This window comes from Athene noctua, chromosome 16, assembly GCF_965140245.1.
Source record: "Athene noctua chromosome 16, bAthNoc1.hap1.1, whole genome shotgun sequence".
NCBI lineage: Eukaryota > Metazoa > Chordata > Aves > Strigiformes > Strigidae > Athene > Athene noctua.
In genome coordinates this window covers 6,998,046-7,024,329 of record NC_134052.1, presented here as the reverse complement: position 1 = coordinate 7,024,329, position 26,284 = coordinate 6,998,046, and the positions used below count along the sequence as shown (strand labels likewise).

The following is a 26,284-nucleotide window of genomic DNA, read 5'->3' as shown; positions in this document are numbered from 1 at the left end:
AGCAGATTGATTACAGACTGCTTGACTGGAGTAGAGAACATCTGGTGTACAAAGGACCCTGAAATTACCATATAGACATCACAGGGACTGAAGAAGAAAGTTGTTTCGGCATGGAATAAGAAGCAAAGAAAACAAGCACTTATAGGAAACGGGTGAAAGTGTCAAAGAACTGGAGTATATTTTAATTTTTTGTTTTTTTTAATAAATCCAAAGTACATACATAACTTCTTCCTAGACTAGCAATCCCGTTTGTGTGGCTAATCCGCCTAATTGACCAGACTATCAAGAGTAACTGGTTTAGTTTAATAAAAAACCCAGATTATTTAATGGCAACAAATAAACAAAATTACAGAGTAAAACTAGATGCATCAGAAATACATCCTTAGAGAACTAATTTTTAAATGGAGGAAGTTTTCTTTAGCAATATCTTATCAAGTGAATAATGGGAATCTTACATATGCTCAAAACTTGGCTCTTGTGCTATGGATTATTGATTATATATTAAACAATCAACAAATCCTGAGGTAAAACATAGTGTAAAACAAAACACGTAAAACAAACGAGTGTTTCAGTAAAATAATTCATATTCTCAGCAACCTTTCACTAAACCATAATTTTACCTTATACAATGATTTATGCAAATTCATTTTTCGTAATGCATTTTTTTTAAAACCAACACATTTCAACAATAATTGTTTAACCAGAAAAAGGACAGACAAGTCAACTAAGAAGAAAATACATCCTAAGGGGAATTAAAAACAAACTACTATATTTGTTGCAGTCAGACAGTCATGCATTACTCAGTGTAATCTGGAATACATTGCTGCTTTCGCTGTTACAACAATATTAGTTTGTAAACATTTCTCTCTTGCTCATGGTCAGTAAATTTGTAGGCTCAGTTCCAGCTACTGAGTCTTAAAGCTAAGTATCTAAAATTTCATGGTTTACAATCCTGGTGTGGTTTTACCCATTTCTTTAACTACTAGAATTTTTTTGTGGTAAAAGTCAACATTCAGATGGCTTAAGAAAGGCAGTACGTACGTGCTTTCAATTTAAGTAGATGTAACAGCTCATTTTAACATTAAGAAGCAAATATAGATAAAACCTTGTCTTCTCCATCCAACTAATTATTTACAGTTACATAGCATTCAACAAGACTGAGCATATAGAAATACTAGCATTTTTCCAAACTTGCTTAAAACTCCAGCTCCCAGAAAGCATCCTGCATTTTTAAAACCTACTCTGAACTATTTAGTTTTTAGTGGACTCGAACAGGTGCAGGCAAGAGCAACACTATTGTCCACACTGCTATGCCACCATACAACCTCCACTCTGTTCCACTTCATGTAGCCAACTCAAAACCTCAGCAAGAATGTAAAATGTATCAGCTAAAGAAAGTTTATTACTCTGCTTTTAAAACCAAGACAATCTGTTCGTTCCTATTATATAGTTCAAAACCAGAGATACAGATTTGTAACATAAGCTTTTCTGCACTGCCTAAAAGATGCCCTTCCTTTTATCTTTAAAACAATATTCAGGAGATAAAACGACTCTTACATACCCACTAGGAGGAAAGGAAAGTTAGAAATAAGAGGACCTAATTTCAGTTTCCCAACAAAGCAGATGTACGGTAATATTTTATATTTTGAGGGGCATGTGACTACTTGCTAAGTACCTCTGACATACAAATTAAGTTTGCAATTAGATAGTGACAAGATAAAATATACAGTTGCTCTGAAAGTGTTGATTTACTTAAATTAAAATTTTAAAATAAATGTAGAAAGAGCTTAATAGGATCTTTCATTATAATATTACATCACTAGGGAACAGTGAATTGGCTGACAGATTTTATGCAACTTCAGCAAAGGCTACATGCTTCAAACAGGAAAAAATAAATCAGTGTCTAATTCAATTGTTACTCTATGTGGCATTCATAATAATGAAGAAAGTGAAAAACTATCAGCTTAGTTCTCAAGAAAACTGACAAATCTGTATTTAAGTAACAAAAAAAAAAAAGCACCAAACAACAACAAAAGAAATCCATAAAACAAACCCCACCCAAACACAACCCTAACACTGCAGTCTTTACCCTAGACCTCAAGCCATAGGCTTTCCATCTTCCCTGTTTCATGGCACTTAGGACATGTGTTTCTAAGACATTTGAAGATCCTCTGCAACATAAACATGACTTTGCAGTACTCATTACCCTTGGCTTAGATTTAGCTTTAATTAGATCTCCTTCATACAGAAGTGCTTAGCCAAAAATTCTACTGTGCATTTTGTTTCATTGACTTTGTAAGATGATGCCTGGATTGACCTCAGATCTTACTGTCACATGAGAGGTTTGGAATTGGTTTAAGTATTTGGTTAAAGTATTTTCAAAGACATTAGACATTTTTGGCAATGTTTCTGAAAACTGCAGTTCAAAAGAAATTGTCAAGCACTTAGGTTATCAACTATGAATTCCCATGTCTCACACCTTCCCTATAATAAAATTGTGCTTAAACACATGGAACAATCCCTGAATGTGGCAGTTTTTTCTAACCAACAAATTTTAAAGTGTAAAAGGATTTTTAAAACTAATTGCAGAGATAAACTCAGAATCATTAGTCTTGTAAATTTAAAAAAGAAATAAGTTGCTTAAAATACACCTAAAGCAAGTACTCCTGTGAATTCATTGTTTTCACTTGAGTTCTACTTTTCTGACTCCTCAGTCCCACTCAGCCAGAAGCAAAAAATATGACATTTAAAGAAAAACAAACCATCTTCATCTGATTTAACAACCACTTTGCCTTTCAGCTTTCACAGGCTATTAGCAAGACAATGAAAAACAAAAATCATAAGAATCACTGCCTTAATTCAGTTTACTTCTAAAAGCACATACACTTGCTTTTTTTTTTTTTGTTAATGAACTAGTTGTTGCACCAACCTGCTCACTTTTTTATTTGTAAATTCAGTGAAACTATATTCGTGTCTGTAACGTAATTACACTGTGCAATCCGCACAAAAAAATGAATGTGAAATTGTCTAGTTTTACGTGCCTGGAATTGGATACTGGCACCTAAACCACTGTTTGGATTCACTTTTGAAAACCTGGTAACTTAGGTGTGTATAAATTGATATCTACAGGGACTGTAAACTTACAGTTGCAGGATACATCAAAGAAAATATTGTCTTAGGAGCAGCATGCTAATACTTGAAATCTAAGCAAATCTCACCCAACTGCTTAAAAGATGATACTTTTAATGAATGAGGCATTCATTATTACACAAGTTTATTAAAAATACTATCAAATGTAATCTAGTTCCATGGTAAACCTCTTCAGTAGAAATGTACAGGCTTATGTGAATCAATATAGTATTCCTGAAACTATTTGCACAGAGAGAAAGTTACGGCAAATAAGAAAGTGAGTTCACTAAACTTATCCAACATTGAGATACTAGCCTCAGATCTATGAAGGCTACTTACAAAAATACCATTAATCTTTTTATAATCATATTAATATTAAAATCATATCCAGATAAAGTGTTCACATAAGGAGCAAATTAATATCTTCATAGACATAAAACCCTTGAGTCAGACTAAAATAAATTATTATCTATAGGTTAAGAAAGAAAAAAAGGTTATGCTTGGTGAAACATGCATTGTAATATTGTTTTAGCACCTCTTGAACATCTGAGTAGACTTGGAAGTTTAAGACACATCAGTCATAAATTAAAGGCAAATGACACAATTGAGGAGAAAAAACAAGGCATATATGATTGCAAGCATGAAATACTGGCTCTTCACAAATATTTAGAAGTTTTGTCTTTTATTTCAAAAGGGATAAGATTATCCTACAGATTAATTAGCTACTTTCCTCCCTCCCATCCCTGCCCCATACAAGACAGTACAATCCACTGCAGAATAATCCAACAGGCAGTCTAGCATTTTTCCCAAGGCATACAAGTTGCATCTTTACTAAACACTGGTCTCACCCTTTATACTGGAAGATTAGTGATGTCTTGTCAGAATTTGCCCTCTCTCTGTATCTGTAATTTTTAAAGAGAAGTCAGGTATAGAACAATTTCTGCTTTTTTACCAGGCTACTTCAGATATAACTTCTTACTCCATGTAAGATGAATAAAGAAAAAAATCTTGAGGGAAGAGGGAGGAGGAACAGACATGGTAAGATCTTTTTGGTACAGAATTTTGATTTTATAAAAACAAATGAATAGACAGATAACCGATTTAGGCAGCCTTCTGAAGTGTCTGCAATGCAACTATTAGAGCAACGTAGTAACTTCTGATCACAGAACCAGGAGTTCAAACTGATTCATCTGTTTTCATTGTTAAAGCTAAGTGAAATTTGGAGATGACTACTTGGTTAAGATAGATCAAAGATGACCCTGTCATAATGTAGGGTAATTAACAAAAATATTTTTAAAATATAACCCTGTAGCGTCCGTTGAAATAATAAGACATCCAAGTAATAGCTCTGCAGTGTCAGTTTTTTAAGCCACAGTCTTCTATCAAATGTTGTCTTCTGATACTTGCTTGTATTCTCATACTGGTTTTGATTTTCTTATTCTTGGTGATACTCCACCTTCAACTTTTGCTGCTCCATTGACAAAGTTAGCTGTAATTTTAAATTAAAATACAGTAAACAAACACAATTTTCCTTCACGTGAAAATCAAACTGAACAGGATTTTTTTTTAAAAAAAAAAAAGAAGCATTAAGTATTTGCTGCAGTGGAAATTAACTTAGAGTTAGGTACGTAAAATGTTTAAGAACTTTGACTATACAAAATTGATATGAACAGGAATCAGACAAAAGTTGATTCTAAGTCTAGTCTCCTAACTCCAGGAGTGACAGATACTTCATGAGCAGTATTAAAAACAGGGCAAATACAGAGTGGTCCTACCAACAAAAGTTCTTTCAGGTTCCAGGGGAACCTCGGTGACTTCCTGAGGCCTAACTTGCATTTAGACCATTGTTTTATTAGCCACTGACAGACTGAACCCTAGGAATTCAATCTCAATCCATACTTTTGCAGAAATTACTTCCTCAAATTCTCTGTATTTTATATCCTTCTTGTGTTCATTTTAAGCATGTTACTACATTAAAATTGTCTATCCTTATGTTATGAGAAATACCAAACAGTAATTTGCTATTTACCTGCTCAAAATCACTTAAGGTTTTAGAACTCTATGGTGTCTCCTATCAGACATTTTTTTGAGCTAGGTGGTAATTAGTCTCTCCCCTTACTGTCACCTTTTTCTCTCTTTCTGGCAGTGGTCTGAGTCTTTTCAGATGGGCTCATCAACATGACATAATTTTTGGGGTGTAGATACACACAGAGATTTATACAATGGATAGTACATTCTAGCTGAGGATTTTGGTTTAGGTTTTTTTATTGCAACAAGGAATTGATGTGATGTTTGCAGGAAAAAAAACCCAGTGATTTAAAATCTTTCATGAGACAAATGCTAGTTTGAAATCCATTGTTGTATATGTATAAAATGTTTTCTTTTCCCTCCCTCCATAATATGTGTTACTTTGAGTAGCATAGAAATTTAGAAATTTGCCATTTTTTACTTATTGCATGTTTGCAAGATCTTTCTGCAACTCTCTACTGTAAGAAATTCAGAATACTTATGTTCATAGACTTTGTTATCTCAACAGTTTATTAATGAATATGTCAGCACAGAAACTTGTTGGGCCCCATTGGTAAACTTTCTTCTGAGTGCCAGTTGACCATGATTATATTCTGAATAATTACTAATTATTAATCAATGTCTCTTCTTCTGTGACATCTTAGTTTAACTGTGATCTTAGTTTAGTTGTTCTCCGTTATTCTTTAAATAATTTTTACTGATTCCTTAGTATTTTTTTTCCTATTATACACCATTCTTAGTATTACTCCCATAAGGCATGCACTGTCCCAGACAGTCTGACATTTCGCACTTCTAGCTTTGTCTGTCATGAGCATAAGCAGCTCAGGCCACAGCATGAAGAGCAGCTGCAACAGGACAGATGGAACAAAGCAGTACATGAAGGATTTATGGTACACTTCTAGTCCTTCTTTTGCCAATTAAATCTGAACTTGATTATTTTGGCTATGTCACTCTCCACACTAACAACCTCAAATACATATTCTTTTCCTATTCTATTGGGATCCTGTGAAAATCATGCCTAACCACTGTAGAGACATGTTAATTGCAAATGAGTCTGAATTCTTATCTTAAGAGCTAGCGGACAAGAGGAGTCTATTTAAGGACTTATGGCTCATGCCTGCAACTATACTAGCTTCAGTGGAACTCAAGCTCTCAGAGAATTTCTACAAGTACGAATACTTTTGCCATTAGAAATAAGATGAACAGCACACAACATCCTTCCACATATTCAGTCAGAGAGCTGTAATGCCTGTGCTATTCTTTCTTTTACTAAATTGAAGCAAACATGAAATCAAACTATAGCATCACTTCTGCTATTCCAAAGTGTAGTCAACTTGGGAACTTAAGAATTGCACTAATTTTATAAAACACAGAAAAAGCAATGAAGTTACTCATCTGGAAATGAGAGAAGTATCTGCAAGACTGGAGAAAGAAAAAAAGAAAAAAGCATCTACAGATAACATTCAGAGCATAAAGGCTGCTCCAGAATGATAAAGAAAAACAATGTTATGACCCCATTATGGTATAGAATCTTCCAATTGGTTTCAGCTAATGCTGACTCAGGTAGTAAACTCTGAATGCAAAGAGCTTCAACCCATCTTAGTAGAAACAAATACATGAAGATCAACTTCAGAAAGAGAGCCAGCCTGCGGTAAAAGGCCCAAGAAACCGCATTTTTCAAGACTCTACACAAATCTCAGAAGCGATTCCCATCTTTCATACAGAAGTCTATCCAGTGTTTCATATATATATAGTTGTTTCTAGGCTAACAAGAATACAAGATTTCGCTATACCAAATCTTCGTAACTCCCATTTAACTAATTTGATATAACATTGGAATTTGAAAATTATACAGTTTCATATAATTAAGAGCATTTCTCCATTAGTTGTCCTTTTCCAGCTACTATGATGTTCCTTTTTGAGTTCTTTTCCAGTGGGTCTGATGTTGTTTACATGATGTGTCTTTATATAGAAGAACAAAGAAACTTAATTTTAATGGTCTGAAATGTTATAGAAGCAGAATTTATAAAAAACATGAGGGATTTCATATGATAGTTCTTTTTCTGATGTTAAATCTAAAAAAAATTTAGCAGCATTGTAAAAATCCTATTTAAAATTTTAAGAAACCCCTGGAATTAAGACCAGTTTCATGACATATTCCTTGTGTTTAGGTTAACATAGAGTTCAGTGAATAATCCTTAAGACTACCCAGGACTAGCACTTAATACAGTTAGCACACTGCGTGCTATCCTGTTACCAATATGGAATTAAAGAAGAACAAGCCCAAATGTTTGAAGCAGCTATATTATCTATATTTTCTGCATGTCAAAAGACAGATGTTTTTGCTCTTTTACAGAAAGATATAAGATGATACATCTGGTATAAAAACATTTGGCCTAGAAACAACTTTAAAAATTTTGCCACTGACCTCTGTTTAGTTCCTTTTTTGTTCGTTTGTTCTTTGTGTTAGTTATTTTTTTCTTTGGAATCTGGTTCTTAACATGCTCTCTCCATTTCTTCAGCTGAAAATTTATAAATTTCCACATCATCCAGGCCTGTGTTAGACAAACAGCACCCAGGCAGCCAATCCTAATAAGATTTGAGATTTTGGAGACAGTTAGATAAGTTTCAGTTAACCATTAATAGACTGCAAATCTGTACCTATTTTTTTTTTTTCTCCAAAAGTCTACTATTGAAACAATTAAAATCTTCATACCATGGCAAACCAGATGTATCAGAAGGCTTTACCCAAGACAAGGTGTGTCACACAAGTGAATGGAAATCGTATGTAAGAATATTGCTAGAAGCAATCAGGTTTATCAAGAAGTCATGACCATAGCTTTCAATGGCTGACAGGGAATTGTGTCATTGAGGCCCCTTCTGACGAGCAATCTATGAATGAGAAATCATGTAGATTCAAAATCCCTCCCACACGCTTAATTACGGGCATTAAGTTATAAGGGTGAATGCTAAAGTGATGAGCTTATGCTGAAAAAGTAGTAACAACTTTAACAAGCATGAACAAAAGACAAAAAATATTTTAAGAAAGTATCAAACAGAAGATTAATTAAAAAATTAGGGGTATTTATCACCAAATGATACTATAGACACGGGGGGGGGTGGGGGGTGGGGGGTGTTAATTAGATTATTATCAACAATCAATTTTTTAAAGTTTCTTTTTTCTTTCTTCTTTTCTACTTCCCATAAATTTTGTTCTACCACTGTTGTGAAAAGACAATAGGAAAGAGAACAAAATTTCCCTTCCCTTAAATACTCAAGAGGAAAACATCACCCAGGGAAAGTCTTCAAAATACATTATCATCCTGGGTTGCTTTATTAAAAAATATTTTGAAATGCCACATTATACAAACATGAATGTCTACTAGCCTTGTTATACCTCACAGGGAGTACATTGAAGTTGCCGTCTGCTATGGAAAAACCTGGATTCTCTACTCTTGCCAGACCAAATCCAAATGTGAGGACAGATAATGTTAAGGTCAAAAGACGCACCATTACGAAAAGTAAAGCCCAAATGGTAAATCTGAAAACAAAATAATGAAATTAATGTGCTTTCTCCTTTTAGTCCATTTCTTTGCAATAAAGTCAAACATACAAAGAACTGCAACAATAGGGAAATGTCCATGGAGGAGATCAATAATTACAGAAAAAATCTGGTGATCTGCAAACATCCAGTCCTGCCTCATTACAGTCTTTTGACTAGAAAGTACAACAAAGTAAAAAGATGCATCTCAAGTTGGCATTCATGCTGTAAGCCATTTATAAATAATGGTGATACTATAAAGCCAGAGAGCTGATGCTAAAGGTATAATATACATTTATTAAACAGCTGGATGATGTATGTAATTTTTAACAGCCAGATGTTTATAGGATGAGAAGGTAATCAGATAGCTAATAAAGTAAGAAATTACAATTATTTCACAATACAGCTAACAGAGAAAGATGCTGAAAATCTGCAGATTACGGAAAAAACCCAAAGAACAGTTTTAATAAGCTGACAATAATTAATTTAGAAAATTGGTATTATTTCTGTTATTCCATAAAGATTTCTATAGGAAAAAGACTTCGTATTGTGTGACTGATGAATGGATTAAAAAAAGACACTACCGATGTGAAAGAAGTATCTCAAAAATTTCCATTAGAAAAAGAAAAAAAAAATCAGCTTGTTCAACTAATATCAAACTTAAAGAAAACATACTTCAAATCTCTCACAGTATAAGCAAGACTGCTTAAAAAGCACTCTTTACATCCTCCACCAAAAAAAGATTTTGAGAAAAGCTACAACATCTGGATGTAGAACTGTAAGAAGAAACAAATTCTGAGCTAGGAAAAATACCTAGTATTTGTCATTGTGTTGTTTCTACAGTCTACATTATAAGTGTTACATGTTGTAATACAAATAACATGCCCCAAATACTTCTACAATTCATCAGCTATGAAAACCAATTTCCATTCCAGTTATTTAAACTGTGGTAATATTGCACATGAGATAACTGATTTCCAACCAAAGACAGACAGCTATTTATCTGACCATCAGAGTCTTCATAAGACAGGAAAATACGTTCTTCTGATCAGTGTATTTAGCCTTCATGCTTTTGGACGGATATAATGAAAAGCAGATAAACTCATAGCTCCAAAATTCTCACAATTAAATATGACACACAAGTGAAAGATGAGCTAACTTTTTCCCGCTTTCCTTGTTTGCATCAGTAAACATAGATTTTTTTGCAAAGGACATTCAGCATACCTATTTAAAATGTTAGCTTTAAGGAGCAACACAAATGAATCTTCAGAAAAGACCAGAAAGAGCAGCGGCATTACAGTGCCTCAAGGGAGGCTGCCTATATAAAGGGACTGCATGAAAGAAAGCAAGGCGTTCGTGATAATCTCTTCCAGCTGGGCAGTCACTCAGAAAAGGAAGAAAGAATAAGAGACAAGAACACATAAATGGGACAAGGCTGCTTTATTTAAACTAGAACCTCCAAAAGACTTTGCATTCAAATGGTGAAATGATTCCTAGCATGCCACACAGTTAAATATCGCAGTTCCTCAATCTCCTTCCATTCTGAAATGCATTACTTTTATACCATTAATTCTCAGAACAGTTGAGAATCTTACTTAAGAGATGTATCATTAAAGACATCTCATCAACTACACATTTTGAGACACTGCATTCTCTGTTGCATAGAGACTTCCCCTTCTCACCTTACCAAAAGGAGAGATACCTGCAAGAACTTACAGGGAATGCTGCTGTTACTACTTCTTCTATTAACTGTTTTTAAAAGCAAGTGTTCCTACATTACAAACATTTATGAACATTCAAGCAAACAGGCAACTAGGCAACTTACAGAATCTGAAGCCAATACACAGATACCCGAGACGGGACTTTAGCAAAACCTTATGATGATGATCATGAAGTAGTGTATTTGCTGCCTCGACCCTATGTAATGACAATGACTTGCTTGTGAATTCAAAGCGGGCAATAGTGGACATTGAACAAATAGTGTTTGCTACCTGAGTACCTTTACATACATGCAAATCCATTTATAGGCAATTATTAAGCAAAGTTCTGAATTTAAATTAATGCATGCAAGATTTACCCTTTTTGCTTGTTTTCATCACTGAAGTAGAAAAGACGTGAGGCATGAAAAATGAGTTCCACTAAATAGTGAGGTACCATCAGAATTAGCCCCAAATGCTGCAAACTGTGTAACAGAAAAGTTAGAAATTTTAATGACATTATAAAGAAAACAGATCTATCTATTCAAAATGAATATGCAAATACTTACTTTAATATATAGGCACCAGAGATATGAGCAATGTAAAGGCAAATATAACATAGCTGCCTTGGAATATCTTCCTAAAATTAGAGAAATTATAATAATGCTGTTACAGTTTAACTATAAAAAAACCAAAACATATCATTCATTAGGTTTAATTATTTTTCACACTACTTTATAAATTTCTGGAAATACTATCTGAATAAAAAACTACAGACCACCTAGACTAAATTAGATAAGAAATGCAAGCAATTAAAAATATTAATAACTTAATATAAAATATTAATATGTAAATATTTGTATAGTTAGTATAAACAAAAATTTTAATACAAATAATTGGAAAGCACAGATATTTAACTGTACTGACAACTACTCCCCGTACCTTTCGGATCTTTTGGAAGTATAGTTCTGGCAGTGCATGAAGCCAATAGGCTATCTGGCAAATATAGAAGAATTTTACCTGAAAACTAAACAATAATTCAGTTAAGAAAACACAGGATGATGCGTTTTCAAGTTTTCAACATGAGATACAAGCTTTTATTTCATTATCTTAAATTAATTCATTCTGATTTATTACCGTTCATGATTCCTAAATCACAAATACAAAACAACTCTGTGGTGACAGTTTTTTGAATTAGCATCCATAACCTTCTTGATAGGAAGTTCTGAATCACCTTTAAAGACAGCAGGAAAGAAAAAACACCAAAAAAACTAACAAAGAAACATTTTATCCTGTGAGCAGCAGAACTCCATTTCTAAAAATTGTATATTATCCCTGTTCCCTCTATCACAGGCACCTGAGAAAAAATGGTGGGGGACCAGACAAACAATACAACTTTGTAAGTCATCTTCATTTAAAACAAACGAACAAATCAAGCTATAAATCCCCTCTAATTTGAAAATTCAGTCTCTGACAAACATGCTTCTTTGGCGTGAAACAGTTCAGCAGTCCTATTACATATCCCACCTTGCAAACACTTCCACTTTAACCCAGCTACCATGGTTAAATTAAAGGAAGGTAAGAACACATTAAGTATCTTTTGGATAGATATTCAATTAATCAAAACCTAGCTTTGGCTAAAACAGCTGACAGTTTTCAAACAGAAGAAAGTATTTTCATCTAGTTGTCATTCTTGTAAGGTATCAATGTCACTACCTTATTAGTGGTTCCCTAAAATTTGGGTGGTTAAATATTCAGTGATTAGAAGTACCAGATTTTTTTCACATTGAGAATAGAACACTTACAGCATACGAGAATGGGGATAGTCTTTCCAGAGTGAGATTGGGTTCATCACAAATTCTTCCTAAAGAAAAAGGCGATTGATTTAAGGACCTTCTTAATACTTTAAGACTATTTTTTAAATAAAAACAGTAAATAGAGTGACTTACTGCATTCAAAATACTTGCTCCCCATATAAATGAAAACAAGTAGAAAAATGCTAGCTGTCCCGATTCATTGAATTTGCTGTGCTTTGTTTTTGACAAATGCAGACGTCTATTAATTTTCTAGAAACAAAAAACAGATTAATAAATGTAGTTTCTAAAACAAGAAATCTATTTGGGAGTTGGCTGTTGAATTCTCTTTTCTTCCCAAATCTCCCATTCCTCAGACAAAATACATAACTCCCACCATTTAAGACCTTGATCAGCACTTTGCATGACCATTAGCTTCAACAAGACTTGCCACTATGGTAAAGTTCACATGGACAATATTCAGATAATGCATTCAGACAAATTTCCCCCCCCCCCCTGTAAACAGAGTCATATTGCTAAATTTTTCAAATCTCTTTACACACTTGAAACCATTTGAGCTTCTGTGGCTCAGATGACCTATTTGTGAAGGCATTCTAAGACCATTCAGTAATAGATGGTCTTCACAATGTCTTTAACAAATTCATTTTACTTTGCACCTGAATTGGTGTAAAATTTGAGCTCACTCTGAGGCGAAGCTCAGCTGACATACAGAAATCCACCACTGGAGTAACTTTCATTTCTGATCTTCTGAATCATCTTATGAATCTAATGTAACGGACCTCATTTACAGATATTTTGAGTAGGGCATAAATATTTAATGTCTGTTTTTATAGAAAAATATAAATTATATTAATTGAAAGAAAGATTCAGTGGTTTATACCATTAATAAATTGAGGAAATATCACTATAAAAATATCATAGAATCATTTAGGTTGGAAAAGACCCTTAAGATCATTGAGTCCAACCCTTAAGCTAACACTACTGAGTCCACCACTAAACCAAGGTCTATTTGCATTTTTGTCAAAGAACAAAAGGATCGATCATAACAGGGCTTCTAAATGCTAAACCATTCCTTGTACCACAGCTTATACTTCACCTGAAGAAAAACTCTTAGCAACTGATGTGTAAAAGTAACATATTTACAAAAGTAAATTAAATCCCAGTAATAAACTTACATCTAATATGTACTCCTGGATTACAGCATGCAGATTAATAGCTACAAGCATGTAGAAGACGACTGTGGCAATGTCTTTTGGACCATAGTCATAAAAATGAAATTGCTCACCGTTGTCACCTAAAAAAAAAAGTGTGTATTTTTACATTCTTATGAAGGAGCACTCTGTGCAACTGAAGAAGGGATGCAGGGACCATTGTTCTTGGAAATTATGTTGATACAGAATACTACTTATAAGTCTTACATTGTTGAAAATTACTTTTTATGCCCGATTAGAAAACTTGGAACTTCTTTTCCTTCAATACAATGATATAGTTATAAGCCTAGAACCAACTATTGAGAGCATTATACACTGAGCTGTATCTTCAATCCATTTCTGTCATCTCAGCCATCAAAAAAGGAAAAAAAAAACCTAAAAAAAAAAGAGAAAAGAACCACACACCAAGACCCTATCCTCTATAGTTTGTTAGAGATCAAATGAGACTGCATCTTAAGAAGCATGACTATATGTAGCAAAAAAGAAACCATATACTGGAAACCCTAGTAGTTCAACACATTGGTAAGTAACAACTTCCCCAGAATTAGTAATATGTTCTTATAAATCAAAACCAAAATTGCCAAAAAAAAGAATATTCACACTGTTACAGAAATACTTCAAATGTTTGTATTTACCATGTTTAAGTATGGGAGAACTTACAAATGAAATTCAATTTAAAAAGCATGTATCAGGAGCAGTAGACCTGAGGAAGCCTTATTTTGTAGGGGTGTCTCCTTTGGCCCACACCCACTATAACAACCTCACTTTTCTTTATGCATCTGAGACACTGCAATGGAAAAGAAAGAACTTGTACTAATCAAGAGCCACGCTCATCCTGATTTACAGGCTAACATGTCTAACACATTCTTCTTCTCTCTTCACTTAAGAGAGGGCATTAATTTGGATGTCTCTTATCTATACAGCCACCACTTTTCATAAACATCAAGGAATTTTGTTCTCTTTAAGACTTCTACCCTTTGTCAAACTCTGTTTATGTTGTCCAAATGCAAAACAGCAGAAATACTGACATCAAACAACTTTCCCCACCCCCCTAAAGGAAGCTAGGCTAGGTGTCAAGGAAGCAATTACTGCTTCCTGTAAGATGAATGGTACATTAAGGCCCTAATGCATAGGACATCCATATAACTCTGTCAGATGTCCTATTTCTGTGTTTGAAAACAGCTTGTGATATGATCATCGAACAAGTAACTGCATAGCAAATTCTATTTCTGCCTGGTCCCTAGCGCTGTTTTTAAAATGGACCTTCACTAGTAATATATTCATGTGATATTTTCAGAAGGCCAGAGTTAACACCTCAAAATTGCTTGTGCAGGAGTCACACACACTTCCTACTAAAACTCAAGGAAGCTATATGTTGTTCATTCCATTGTATGCATGTATATATACACACACATACACCAAACAATATGAAGAAGCAACATCACAGGCCTCTTCGTAACCAGCGTGGATTTTAATTTGTCTCTGCTGTAGGAGATTTTTACTTGATGCTGCTCAAATATCAATACACCAGAAGTCCAACATTAAACATCTCAGGAAACATTTGCAAAAATTTATATATATTCATTACTGCAAGCAAAAGTTGATCAATGCACTATTTTGAACATATTCAATGCAGTCAGAGTGTTACGTTATTTGGTACGGTCACAGCACAGAGGTCTCAAGTTTGGAAGTTAAGATTAGAACAGAAGTCACAGATTTAGCTAATTTCTCTGGACCTTAGTTCCCCATCTGGAATACTTCTACCACAGTACCTATTTTTTCCAAGACATTGTGCAGATTAATTCCTGAAAAGAAACGAAAGTTATCAATACTATTAAGAAAAATTAAGTTATCAAATAAGGAAGTTCCACTAGCTGCTTACCACTCTTGTCTCTTGTAAGTAGTACAGCAGGTACAAAAGATTTAAAAAAGGAAATATTTTGTGAGAAAAAAACCACAAAACAGTACTTTCTCCCCTTGTTATTTAAAAGCATGATTGAATCAGTAACATCCGTTAATTGAGAATGATAATGTGATATTTTTGAAATAAACACCACAAAATCCATTACTAATGACATCAGAAATCATGAATAAGCAAGAGGTATGTAGAAGATTACCAAAATATTCTGTTACTTGATAACTCCTGTTGATTGTATCAAAAACTGAAAAGAATACATGCTTTTCATATTAAAATGCAAGTTTGTAGCAGAGTTAACTACGGGAAAAATAGTGCCATATTATTCACAATCAACAGAGAAAACACTAGAATGTTTCAGCGAATATAGTATTAGTAAACCCAGAAACAGACAGACACATATGATATGATAAAAGTGAAGTGAATCGAAGGCTTGGGGGGTGGGGGGGGCAGGGGGAAGAAGAGTAATTTTTAATAGTTGAGCTCTTGCATTACAAGAAAAAAAATAGATTAGATTTAATCTCACCAGTGGTATAGGTGACATTGTACTGCACAGCAATAAAGATGATGGCGTACTTGGCTGAGACCTGGAATTCAAAAAGAAACAAGGAAAAAGTATCCGATTTTTCAAACAAGCTAGACAATAAACACCCAAAACTAGAAGATTACACCATCAACAAACGTTCTCCCACACATGATTTAAATCAAAGAGGTCCCAAAAGTGTTATTAATCTCCCACAAATGTGGAAGCTCACCTTGTTGCAAATCCTTTAACATTTGCTGCATAGGGTCAGGACTTGAATTATATCCTTTTAGCTAAGGATCAGATTAGTCACTGTTCTACTAAATAATATTTTAAAGTGTTTAGAAGAATAAATGGCTTTCATTTATTTCAAAAGTTAAAAGACTCACTAAATTAAAGTTTCACCTAACTTTGAAAGATATTAAAAAAAGCGATGTTATGGCTAAGTGTCCATATAAGCAAATAGAGTATTCAAAACATCATAGTAAGATTATAAGATTCATCAATTTCTTGTGTGATAAATCAAGCATTTTCTAAAAACTACAGTACAATCAAAGTAACCAATGGTATACTTTTACATTACTTTTTTTCCTCAGGTGGAAAAAATAGGTTTGCTTTTTAAAAAAAATTTAAAAACCCTAAACAAAACAACACTTTCAGCTATCCCTACCTCTACAAAATATCTTCCCATTCCCATGCTGCAGTATATTTAGCCCTTAGCTGTCACAATGGAACTATTTATAATGTGGATTACTGTATGACCCTCCAACCAAGTGATAAGAGGTAAATGTTTGCTTAGTTTACTTGAAAAAACTTCATTATCGGGCTTGCACACCTTCAAACACAAACAGTTGTGGTGATATAACTGAAAAAGTGGTTAAGTTGTAACACAGGATATAAGTGGAAGGGAAGAAAAAGAAAAAAAAATAAACATAAATCACTGTTTCCTCTGCTAAAAAAAAAAAGCAATATGGAATTACATCCTACGCTGCTAATAGCAAATACATTTATTATGTTCGCAAGCACTCAGCTATCTAGTTCATAAATCAGAGAGGTGAAACAGGCACAATCTGAAAATTGATGTAAAAGAAATACATTCTTGTATCTTTTATGCTTCCTTTTAAGCTGATCGTCATCGATATGACTTAAACCAAAGAAATAAAAACTAAAAAAGCTGTTTTCCTCAGATGTTCCACCATCTAATTTCTGAAACTGTAATTAAGAACGTTCAGAACTACATAAAACAGGTATTTTTATCCAGCTACAAAGTAAGCAAGAGGCACAGCAACGCAAAGATCCTCAGCAGAAAAAAAAAAAAAAAAAAAAAGGCAGCAAATCGCTTCAGAACACTGGGAGCGCACCTGTGAAATTAAGAAGTAGAGTCAGTCATAATACTGAAGAGTGCTTTTAAGAGGATGTCTCATTAAGGAAAACAAAAGTACCAATTTTTCTGGCATATAAAATTGACTTTCAGACACTGCAGTTCTCTGAACAATTTAACTTTTTGCAAGGCAGCACTACCATCAAAAGGAGCAATCCTGCCTTTCTCTTTACTATCAGTTGCTGCTTGTCTCTGTCCCACACTTGTGACACCAAAAGTACTGGTGTGGTGAACTGGACAGAGAAATTATGCAAGTTAAAACTGACCGGCAAAACAGAAAGGAGGAGAAAACTCTATTAACCTTAACACAGATGAATTTCCTAATACGTTTCACTGCTCAGCTACAGAAGTTCTTTTGTGTGCTTGATGGGGAGAATAAACAGCCAGAGCATCAATACCAACTTACAATGTTCATAGAATGAGTGTGAAAAATCCATTGCTCCTGGAAAGACACTGAAAATATAGATAGTTACATAGGCGTTGATGTCGTCAGCACCTAACGAAAACATGCTTGCTTTCAGTAAGTCATCGCTCAGAGCCCACAGCAACATTCTCCCTTGTCGAAGGGCTTTCAGGCAACACCATGTAACTTCAAGCAGACCCCTTCATTAGGGAACTTCCCTGAGAGTAGAGTAAGCTTTTTTTTTTTTTATCCTCTTTGGGAGAAGAGGGTGGTAAGCAAGTTAGCTTTTCTGTTTGTCCATGAAGCATACAACATAATTCTACAAGCTTTTCACTCTGCTGGAAGTATGGGAGCCCATTAAGCGGTATTCTGTGGTAAGATAGCCACAAAGATGGTATAAATTGTTCTAGGAGGAAAGAAATCATATGAAACTCTGAGATTACACTAGAAGCTTGAAAAGAACCTTAAATACTAAAAGAAAGGTTTCTTTAGATGACATGGGCCACTCTGTTGTCAAGAAAATGAGTAGGCTTGTGCACACAAAGGACTATAAATATTATTGGAAAAGCACAAGAAAGAAAACAACAGTTAAGTACTAAAATTTAACCTCCACTTTTCATTATGTTATAATCAGAGTGAATCTCCCTGCACACCTCATAATAATTGGCACAGTTAAGGCACAGGAAAGTACCATTAAGGTGGATAAACAACCTTACATGTAATAATTCCCCTTGAAATTCTTAGAACTGAATTTGTGACATTCCAATGTTGATTTCTAATTTTAACATATGTATAGGGTTTTGGATGGTCTCTTGGATATGGGCAACTGAACATCACCTAGAAAAGAAACCCCAGTATTTTCTATAGTATTATGTAAGCTCGAGCAAATCATTCAATAGGTAGTCAACTGTGAAAAGTTTCACTTACACATTGTTTAGCTCACTAGTGTATAACCTATGGTACCATGGGCTAGATTTGGAAATCTGTCATTGACAGTTGCATCTGAAATCACAGGAAGCATAAAATGCTGTGAAAAGAACAGATATAAAAAAAAAAAAAAAATTGCCCTTCAGTGCTTCAAATTTAAAACCTAAAAATAATTCCACTTTAATATGGAGAGAAAATCAAGACTGAAAGAAAACAGATATAACAGCTGTGTAGGCAAGTTCAGTACCACTTATGAAGCACTCAATATAGAATCATGATAAATGTCACCAAAATTTACTGGAAAAACATCAGTAGTTTTGTTTGTTTGGCAGACTGGATTACCCATTATAAAGATGGTATGAAACTTAGTGAGCAACAGAAATATAGATTTCATTCAAATAACTTCGGTATGTCTTTCTGTGGTGAATGAGGCAGAGGAGTAATACAGAAGTCTAACCTGTTACATGGCACCACTGTTCCTCAGCATAAGTGAAAGGTGTCTCAAACAAAAAAGTAATTTTTGCATCAAAAAGGAAATGCAGATGTTTAAATTCCACAATAAGAAGTATAATAGTATATATTCAAATGAGCACAATAAAAACATATCACAAGCAACACTAGTCTAAGTCTGCTTTTGAACTTTTAGAATTCTGCTGACTAGAAATGACATTATTTGCTAGTTATCTTGAGTGTAAATAATATTGATTCATTCTTTTTCCTCTGAAAGAAATCACCTTCATCAAAACAATAATGCTCATCCCGGGGGACCTGCACAGTCCCTTCCAATATCTGTAGAGTTACAGAAATGTAATTTCCATGGCACATACAAAGCCTGAGTTAAGACAAATAGAATTCAGAGATGGAACTCCTGAAAACATACTTGTTTTTAACAGCAAAAAGATACAGAGCAGTATCCTTTTAAAAGTACCACTTATAAAGATAGATAAAAATTTCCATTTGGGAACTCAAATGGGATGTATTTTATCCCAGGTGGAGACATTTACTTTCTTTCTTAAAGCTTTTATCACCTGAGCTGTCAAACTTCGCTTTCTTTTTTTTTTTTAAAACCCAAAACTGAGTTCTGCATTTAATATATTAACTTTTGACATACTCCTCCATAGATGACACAACTTATTATACCTCAGTTTAGAAATAAATTATCTGACCATCACAACTGCTTTCTCTATTTCTGTCCAGTATCCTTAATGTTTTCAGAAGTGGGTTAAGATACATTAAAGAAAAAAAAGGCACAACATCTACATGTAAGTATTTTCTCAGAATTTAACAGTACTTTTAATTTTAAATGATCTGATTTTTAACCCAGCCAATTGATGGGAAATGTTGAAATATTTCAGTAGAATATTTAAGTCGTAATAACAATAACATTTCAATGAAGTATTTAATATTTGTATCCAGAATTTAAACTCTATTTAACAAGCTTATCTCATACTCTACACCAACATAAAATATTCCTGTAGCAACACATACACGTGTTTTTTTTCCAAAAGTGTGGAAAAAGATGCCGAAGAGAGATGCCTAATCCATCACCCCAGAAACTAATAAGCAGCTTGCACATGGAAATGAACTTTATAATAATCTTCAACTACAAAGTCAAAGAGGAATTCAGAAGTTAGACTGAGACTGCTTAATTCCACATTTTTCTTCAGATTATCCATCGCTAGGGAGCTGAACCAACGAGCAGCAACAGACTGAGCAGTGGTGCAAAAGGGTGACGAGCAGCTTTTAGCTACCATCTGGTTAAGCGTGCTCAAAACAACAGAGACCGTTTGAAACCATCTTTGTAACAGTGTTCCTAATGCTTTACCACGTGGACTCCTGAACTGGGCGAGGAGGGGGGGGAAAGAAAAAAGTAGACACAACACAAAGACATAAAACGACTCTGCTTTAAGTAAAGGGGCTTAAGGAGCTTCATAACTCAGGATACTGGAACTGAGTAAAAGACTACTAGGTATGAAACATACGCAGAAATGAAGGAAAAGGGACGAGAAAAGGGAAACAATCTGACTGAGGAGGGTAAGAGGGGATTGCATAGTGAGAGCGGGAACTGGCAGACAGGTTAGTAAGAGAAGGCACTAGGGAGTATGTGAGCTGGGGCAGAACAGAGAGACAAGTGACACTTGCTGCACTCGGAAAACAGCCAAGACACGGAGAGGAGGGCGCCCGAGCAGGGTGTCACAGAGCCAGACCTCGGGGTTGAACAGAAACAGGGACACAACCCTGCAGGGAAGAAGGGAAAAGGCAGACAGAGGGGTGGGGCAGAGCCGCTTGACAGCCAGGCTGAAGCGACCGGGGGGATGTACTGGGGAAGCTCCAGAGCGGGAAGCCAAGGGCGCCGCGGCTGCCCCACAGCAGGGCCAGGCGCTGCTCAGCAGCCAGCGGCCCCCTCACCCCGCCCAGTACCTCAAACATGAGCCCCAGCAGGAAGCCCATCACCAGGCAGGATGCGGTATCCGCATGGTTCTGAATGACGAACTCATGGCTGAGCACCACCAGCCTCTTGTTTTTCCTGCGGAGCCCCATGCCGGTGACGGCTCCCAGAGCCGGGCAGGCCCGCCGGGAGGAGCGGCACCGCTCCCCACTGCCCGGCAGCCGTCACCTCACGCACGGTAAACACCGCCGGCCCAAAGGGCCCCTCCCCTTCCGAATTCCGGCCAATCAAACTTAAGAGTGCCTGCGATTGGCAGTCCTGACAACTAATCGTTAGGCGGTCTGGAAGAGCGGTTTCTAAAGAGGTGGTTGGGCACTTACGGCGGGAGACGGGGTCCCATATGAATGACACGGACCCCGGCCAACCCCATAAGCAGGTGGGTGGGGCCTGCTCGGAAGGCCGCCGCGGAGCTGCGAGGGGGCGGGGCCTGGTACGTGCCGGGCGCTGGGGGCGCTCCCGCCGGCGGAGGGCCCGCGGAGCGGGGCCCTTGGATCGGGTCGATGCCGTTTGCGCTCTGCGGAGGCTGCGCTCGCTGCAGCTCCAGCGGCGGCCAGGTAGCTCCGTTCCCTTAAAGCCTGCGAAGCACCTTTGCCGGTCCGTTCTCCTCACGAGTCCCAGGGTTGCGACCCGCCTAAGTGGCGGGAAGCGGCTCCTCACCATTCCCCTCCCGAGCTGAGCCGTGCTCCCTCACCTGCGGCTGGACAAAAGGGGAGAAGTTGTTGAGAAAAACGGAGAGAAGGGGGATTCAGAGTGCTTTAAAGTCTTAAGAATGGGGGCATTTGGCTAATTAGCTGGAATTCAGGGAGGAAACGATACCAATTTATCAAAAAAGGTCAGTGAAGGGCCAAGACCAAAGGGCGGCATGACATCCCCGAGAACAGGCTTGAAGAAGAAAATAAAAATTGGGTCCCATCTGGCAACCGAGCGTCATCCTGCTGTACTGAGGGTGGCCTCGGCTGACTCCAGTGAGGAGAGCATCCCCCTGGATCCAGTTGCCAAATAGGATCTAAAATTAAATTCAGCTGTAAAGTAGTTTTGCTACCTGTTGATCATTAAATATTTAATGCTCACTGCAACTATTTTTCAGTATGCCTGAAATTGCTTTCTGTTAAATGTTCTGCTTAGTTGTTGAAGTTGGCTATATTCGTACGTCTTTTCACACCCCTATTTTGAGTTTCAGGCTAATATATTCAGAAACTGGATTTAACATTTGAAACTGGGAATTGCTACAGAGCACAGGTACTATTTGGTGCATTTATTTGAGAAGCAACTGCCATGCACGTTCTTTTTCTCAGCTGAAAAGAGGAATTAAACTATTAATTTGTTTATAAATCATAGCTGACTTTTTTTACATGAAAAAGAAACAATAAAATTGATATAATTTCAAAATTGTTCAGCATAATTTCTGCTTTTCTTTTCTTTTTTTTTTTTAAGCTATGAAAATAATAGTGACTGAGGATTAATTGTGATTCAAACCAGTTTTGTCTCTTCCTGGAACGCATTAGAGAAAGGGGCAAATAATGCTAAATGGTGATGGGAAACAAGAAACAGGAACTTGGAACATCATTTTGTAACCCAGAATATATTAATCTGATACAATTTACGCCGTTCTTATTGTACCACATCAGAGTGAGCAAGCTAGTTTAGATTTTTATTGGCTGGGAATATGTTTGTCTAGAAGGTCCCTAGTGTAGGTCTTTAATAATTTTTCTGTATTTGTATACCTTCTACATTTGTAGCTTTGTATATAATTTTACTTTCAGTATAAATTTCAACTCTTATACTTGATAAAGTTCCAAACAAGGAACATTGGGGTTTTGTTTTTAAACAAAATTAAAGCACTTTAGTAGCAGATAAGGTCTGTGATTTATTTGCTTACATAAATGTCTGCTTTCTTGAGGACAAGTTAACATTTAATACGTTACTCAAATTTAAGATTCATAATTAATCTAGTAATTACTCTATCTTAGAAAAATGAATCTTGAGGCAGATTTGTTAGCTGTAAGACTTGAAGATTGAGACCACGAGATACAAGACAACCAAGTATGATAATTTATAGTAATATTAAGCTAGTGTTCAAGTGATACTTCAAGAGATATCCGGTGACTTATGCTCTTCTATGTATACTAGCTTAAATTTTTAATATAGACATAGCCTGTATGCTCAAGAGTAGATCAAAGGTGTTCAAATCGATTGTTTCAATTAACAAAAGGCTTGAACCTGTTTTTACAGTAAAATGTGTGTAGGAGGCAAGAGAAAAAAAAAAAAAAAAGTGTGATGTTATAGTTTTACTCTTTAGAAACCTGTGGTCAGGTTCTGTTTTTCTTCCTCTGGCAGTTGATGACAGCATCACATTAAGGTAGTGAAGTGTCCCCTTTTACTTACCATTTGTACAGTACAATTTTTTGATAAGCCTCTAGTGTGCTGTACTCTGTCTCTGGAAAGTAAACTCTATTTCTTAAAGCAGTGGGCATGTGAAACCCCATGCTTCTATTACTTAGACTTATTTTTCTCATGTATCTCTTCAGAATTTAGAATATCTAATATTTGGAAACAGATAACTGGATGGACCTACATAAGGCCAACCCACTTACTTTTCTGGCCACCTACTTTCCTTCCTCATCTATAATTCTGTCTTTGTTATTTAAGCTCTAAGTCCCAAGTTTAAAGGCCCAAAGGGGTTTTTTTATCTGATTCCACAGTTTCTGTGTTATATATGGGCCCTGTGTAGTTTCCATTCCTATCCTTTAAGCAAGCAAACTTGGCAAACATAGCTATTCTTACTTTCATAGCTGCTTTTCTAGTAAAAAAGTAAACAAAACCAAAAAACATAACCTCCAGTTAAGAAAATATTTCCAATTTTCTGTTGGTTTTTCATTTTATGTATTTAGTCAAGGAATTAAAGAGAAAATTAGAAAGTTATATCCCACCAGCCACCTAGGTTAAAAACAACTGCATTAGATTTATTACTTAGTCTGCTATTAAGTTTTGTTGATTGTTCTATATAGAAAGGAAAATGAAATTCCTGTATTTTGCAGAGTTGTAGAAATCAACCAGAGATCTGCTTGACCATACGGAGGTAGCTAAGAATGACTCCTTTATTTTATGCTTCAATTAAACAAGATGACCTAATTCAGAATTTGAGTAAATTCGGAGAAGAAAAAAGATCCAGTCATTGTCATGGGGTAAGTAAATCCAGTTTAAAAATCACAAGGCAAATACATTCAAATTGGCTATACGATTTCCCTTTGTGTGTTAAAAGGGCATGCAAGATTGGGATTTTTAAATTTATTTATTATTATTTTACTGGGCGTTGTATAAACACAGAATAGCATAGAGACTCTATCTAACAATATAGGATCAAGTAGACAAGGTAGATTCCTTGTTGGGACGAATGATACCACCTAAGCAGTGCAGTGGCAGCAAAACACATTCATTGTGTTCTGGGACTTTGGGATGAGGGAGGAGAGATTACTTAGGAAAGGATTAACTGGGAAAAACAAGAGAAGCAGGACATGTGTACAGTAAAGCATTATAAAAGTCAGACTAGGGCAAACAGCCACCGGAATGATGGAGCGTAGGCACATTTTGAACTGCCAGAAGTTCTTGCTGTGCATTCTTCTTGACTTACAGGTTAGAATCTATAGGTGATTTCTCCCTGCAGTCTTCACCTACAGTCACATGGCAACAGTAAAAGTAGGATTCTCTGGGTATGACCAAAGTGAGGATGATCTTCCTTGATTTGTTCTGGGCCCAGGAATACTTGAGGGTGAGGGACTGAGGTGTTTGAGCCTGTTTTGCTGTCTGTCTGTTCTTAGGATACGGGTTTTACAAGGCAACGTACAAATAGTTCAGGATTTCCAGTGTGTAAGTTTGTAAAATATTCTCTTTATGCTAAGCATTTTACCTGGGAAGAATCTTCCTAAAACTAATTGAATTCCCGTTTATGGGGTGTAAAGGATTCTACCTTAATTTGAGGAGGATAATAACAGATATTAAGTAAAACAAAGTGCAAGATATGTATCTCAGATGTTTTCACTTATTCTTTACTTAAAAGCAAAACTTAAACACAACAGGTTAAACAACTGGCATTTAATTGCAAGCAAAATAAGATCCAGTAGCAACAAAATATATATTAAAAAAGGCCACCACCACCTCCCAACAATATTTAATTAAACAGTAGTAACAGAGATTAAAATTACAAAAGCCTATTAATCATTGTCCAGTTGGGAATAAAAGAATTATCAGGTGAGCTAAGAGGGGATGTTTTCTGTCACACTATAATATTTTATACCAAGAAATAGTTTTCATCTTTCCTCTAAAGTATATGGTCCAGTCGTTTTCGCAGATGGGACTCTAGGTGAATGATTGATATGTTTCTGTATGCTATTTCTTGCTTCTCTTTCCTCTTCATAAACCACTACAAAGCAGACCTCTATTCTGTAAGAATTCAAACTTGTGATTTAGTCTTTGCATAAAAGTGTTCCTAGTTTTACAAAAATGGAACTGTGCAAAAAGGGATAACATTTGTAGCATCATATGTACAAAAGTGAATTCTGAAGATTCTGTACTACAGTTTGAGAACAATCTTCCTATTTCTTGACACACTACTGTCTCTGAAAAAAAGTGTGTTAAGAACATACAGGGTAGGTCATATAATTGGGACAGGGGAAGTGAAGCTAGTATGGATTTCTGCCTCTGCCCTATAATTAAAATTCTCAATGGGAACCATACCTCAAAAAACCTTTTACAATTAAACAGCAGTTAAAGTAATTTTACTATAATATGTAACTGAATGATAATTGTAGAGCCTTAAGAAAGGCGGGAAAGGAACAGCTATTAGATTTTTAGGTAGAATGTAAGAGTGAAAAGCTATCTTGCTGTTCTGTGAAAAACAAAAGTAGAAATCCAGCTCAATGTCTGCATCTGCTAATCAATTACTGGCTGTTATGTAATGATGTGCAATTTCTGTGGTGGCTGATTGCAGTTTTTATTTAGAATCTATTAAGCAAATAAATATTCCACTTGCAGAGCAGGTGGAACAACTGCTGCATACATTAAAGCAGCAGTCCATTCTGAAGAGATCATATGCTGAATACAAGCTCCTACATCTCTTTGGTTTTATGAAACATTTTGTTTTTATGAAAAAAACCTTTGGTTTTATGAAACCCATTTGTTTCATTCTGAGACTGGTTCCTCCTTCCAGGCTGAAAATCTGGTTGTAGTCTAGTATCACTTCTTTGTTTTGAAGGATGTCTATTTGGTA

The 26,284-nt window shown here is 35.6% G+C and overlaps 1 protein-coding gene across 9 annotated transcripts; it reads right to left on the bottom strand.

The window, feature by feature from the left end:
• LOC141966842 (translocating chain-associated membrane protein 1-like 1) lies at positions 1-21,176 on the bottom strand. Of its 9 annotated transcripts, XM_074920010.1 has the most exons (14): positions 20,991-21,080; positions 17,541-18,644; positions 15,862-15,922; positions 15,193-15,225; positions 14,081-14,207; positions 13,385-13,503; positions 12,345-12,461; positions 12,201-12,259; positions 11,338-11,422; positions 10,965-11,035; positions 10,776-10,880; positions 8,555-8,698; positions 7,586-7,746; positions 1-4,618 (listed from the first exon to the last, which is right to left on the bottom strand). In XM_074920010.1, the coding sequence occupies exons 5-14, from the start codon at positions 14,103-14,105 to the stop codon at positions 4,545-4,547; spliced, it is 960 nt and encodes a 319-aa protein (XP_074776111.1). In that variant the 5' UTR covers positions 14,106-14,207; positions 15,193-15,225; positions 15,862-15,922; positions 17,541-18,644; positions 20,991-21,080; the 3' UTR covers positions 1-4,544. The 9 variants fall into 9 exon arrangements, 8 of the variants coding, with proteins under 8 accessions (XP_074776111.1, XP_074776115.1, XP_074776112.1 ...); XM_074920014.1 differs by lacking the exons at positions 15,193-15,225; positions 17,541-18,644 and adding an exon at positions 16,091-17,219 and having other exon boundaries at positions 20,991-21,093; XM_074920011.1 differs by lacking the exon at positions 15,193-15,225 and having other exon boundaries at positions 16,091-17,692; positions 20,991-21,087.
• Between the last annotated feature and the right edge of the window lie 5,108 nt (positions 21,177-26,284).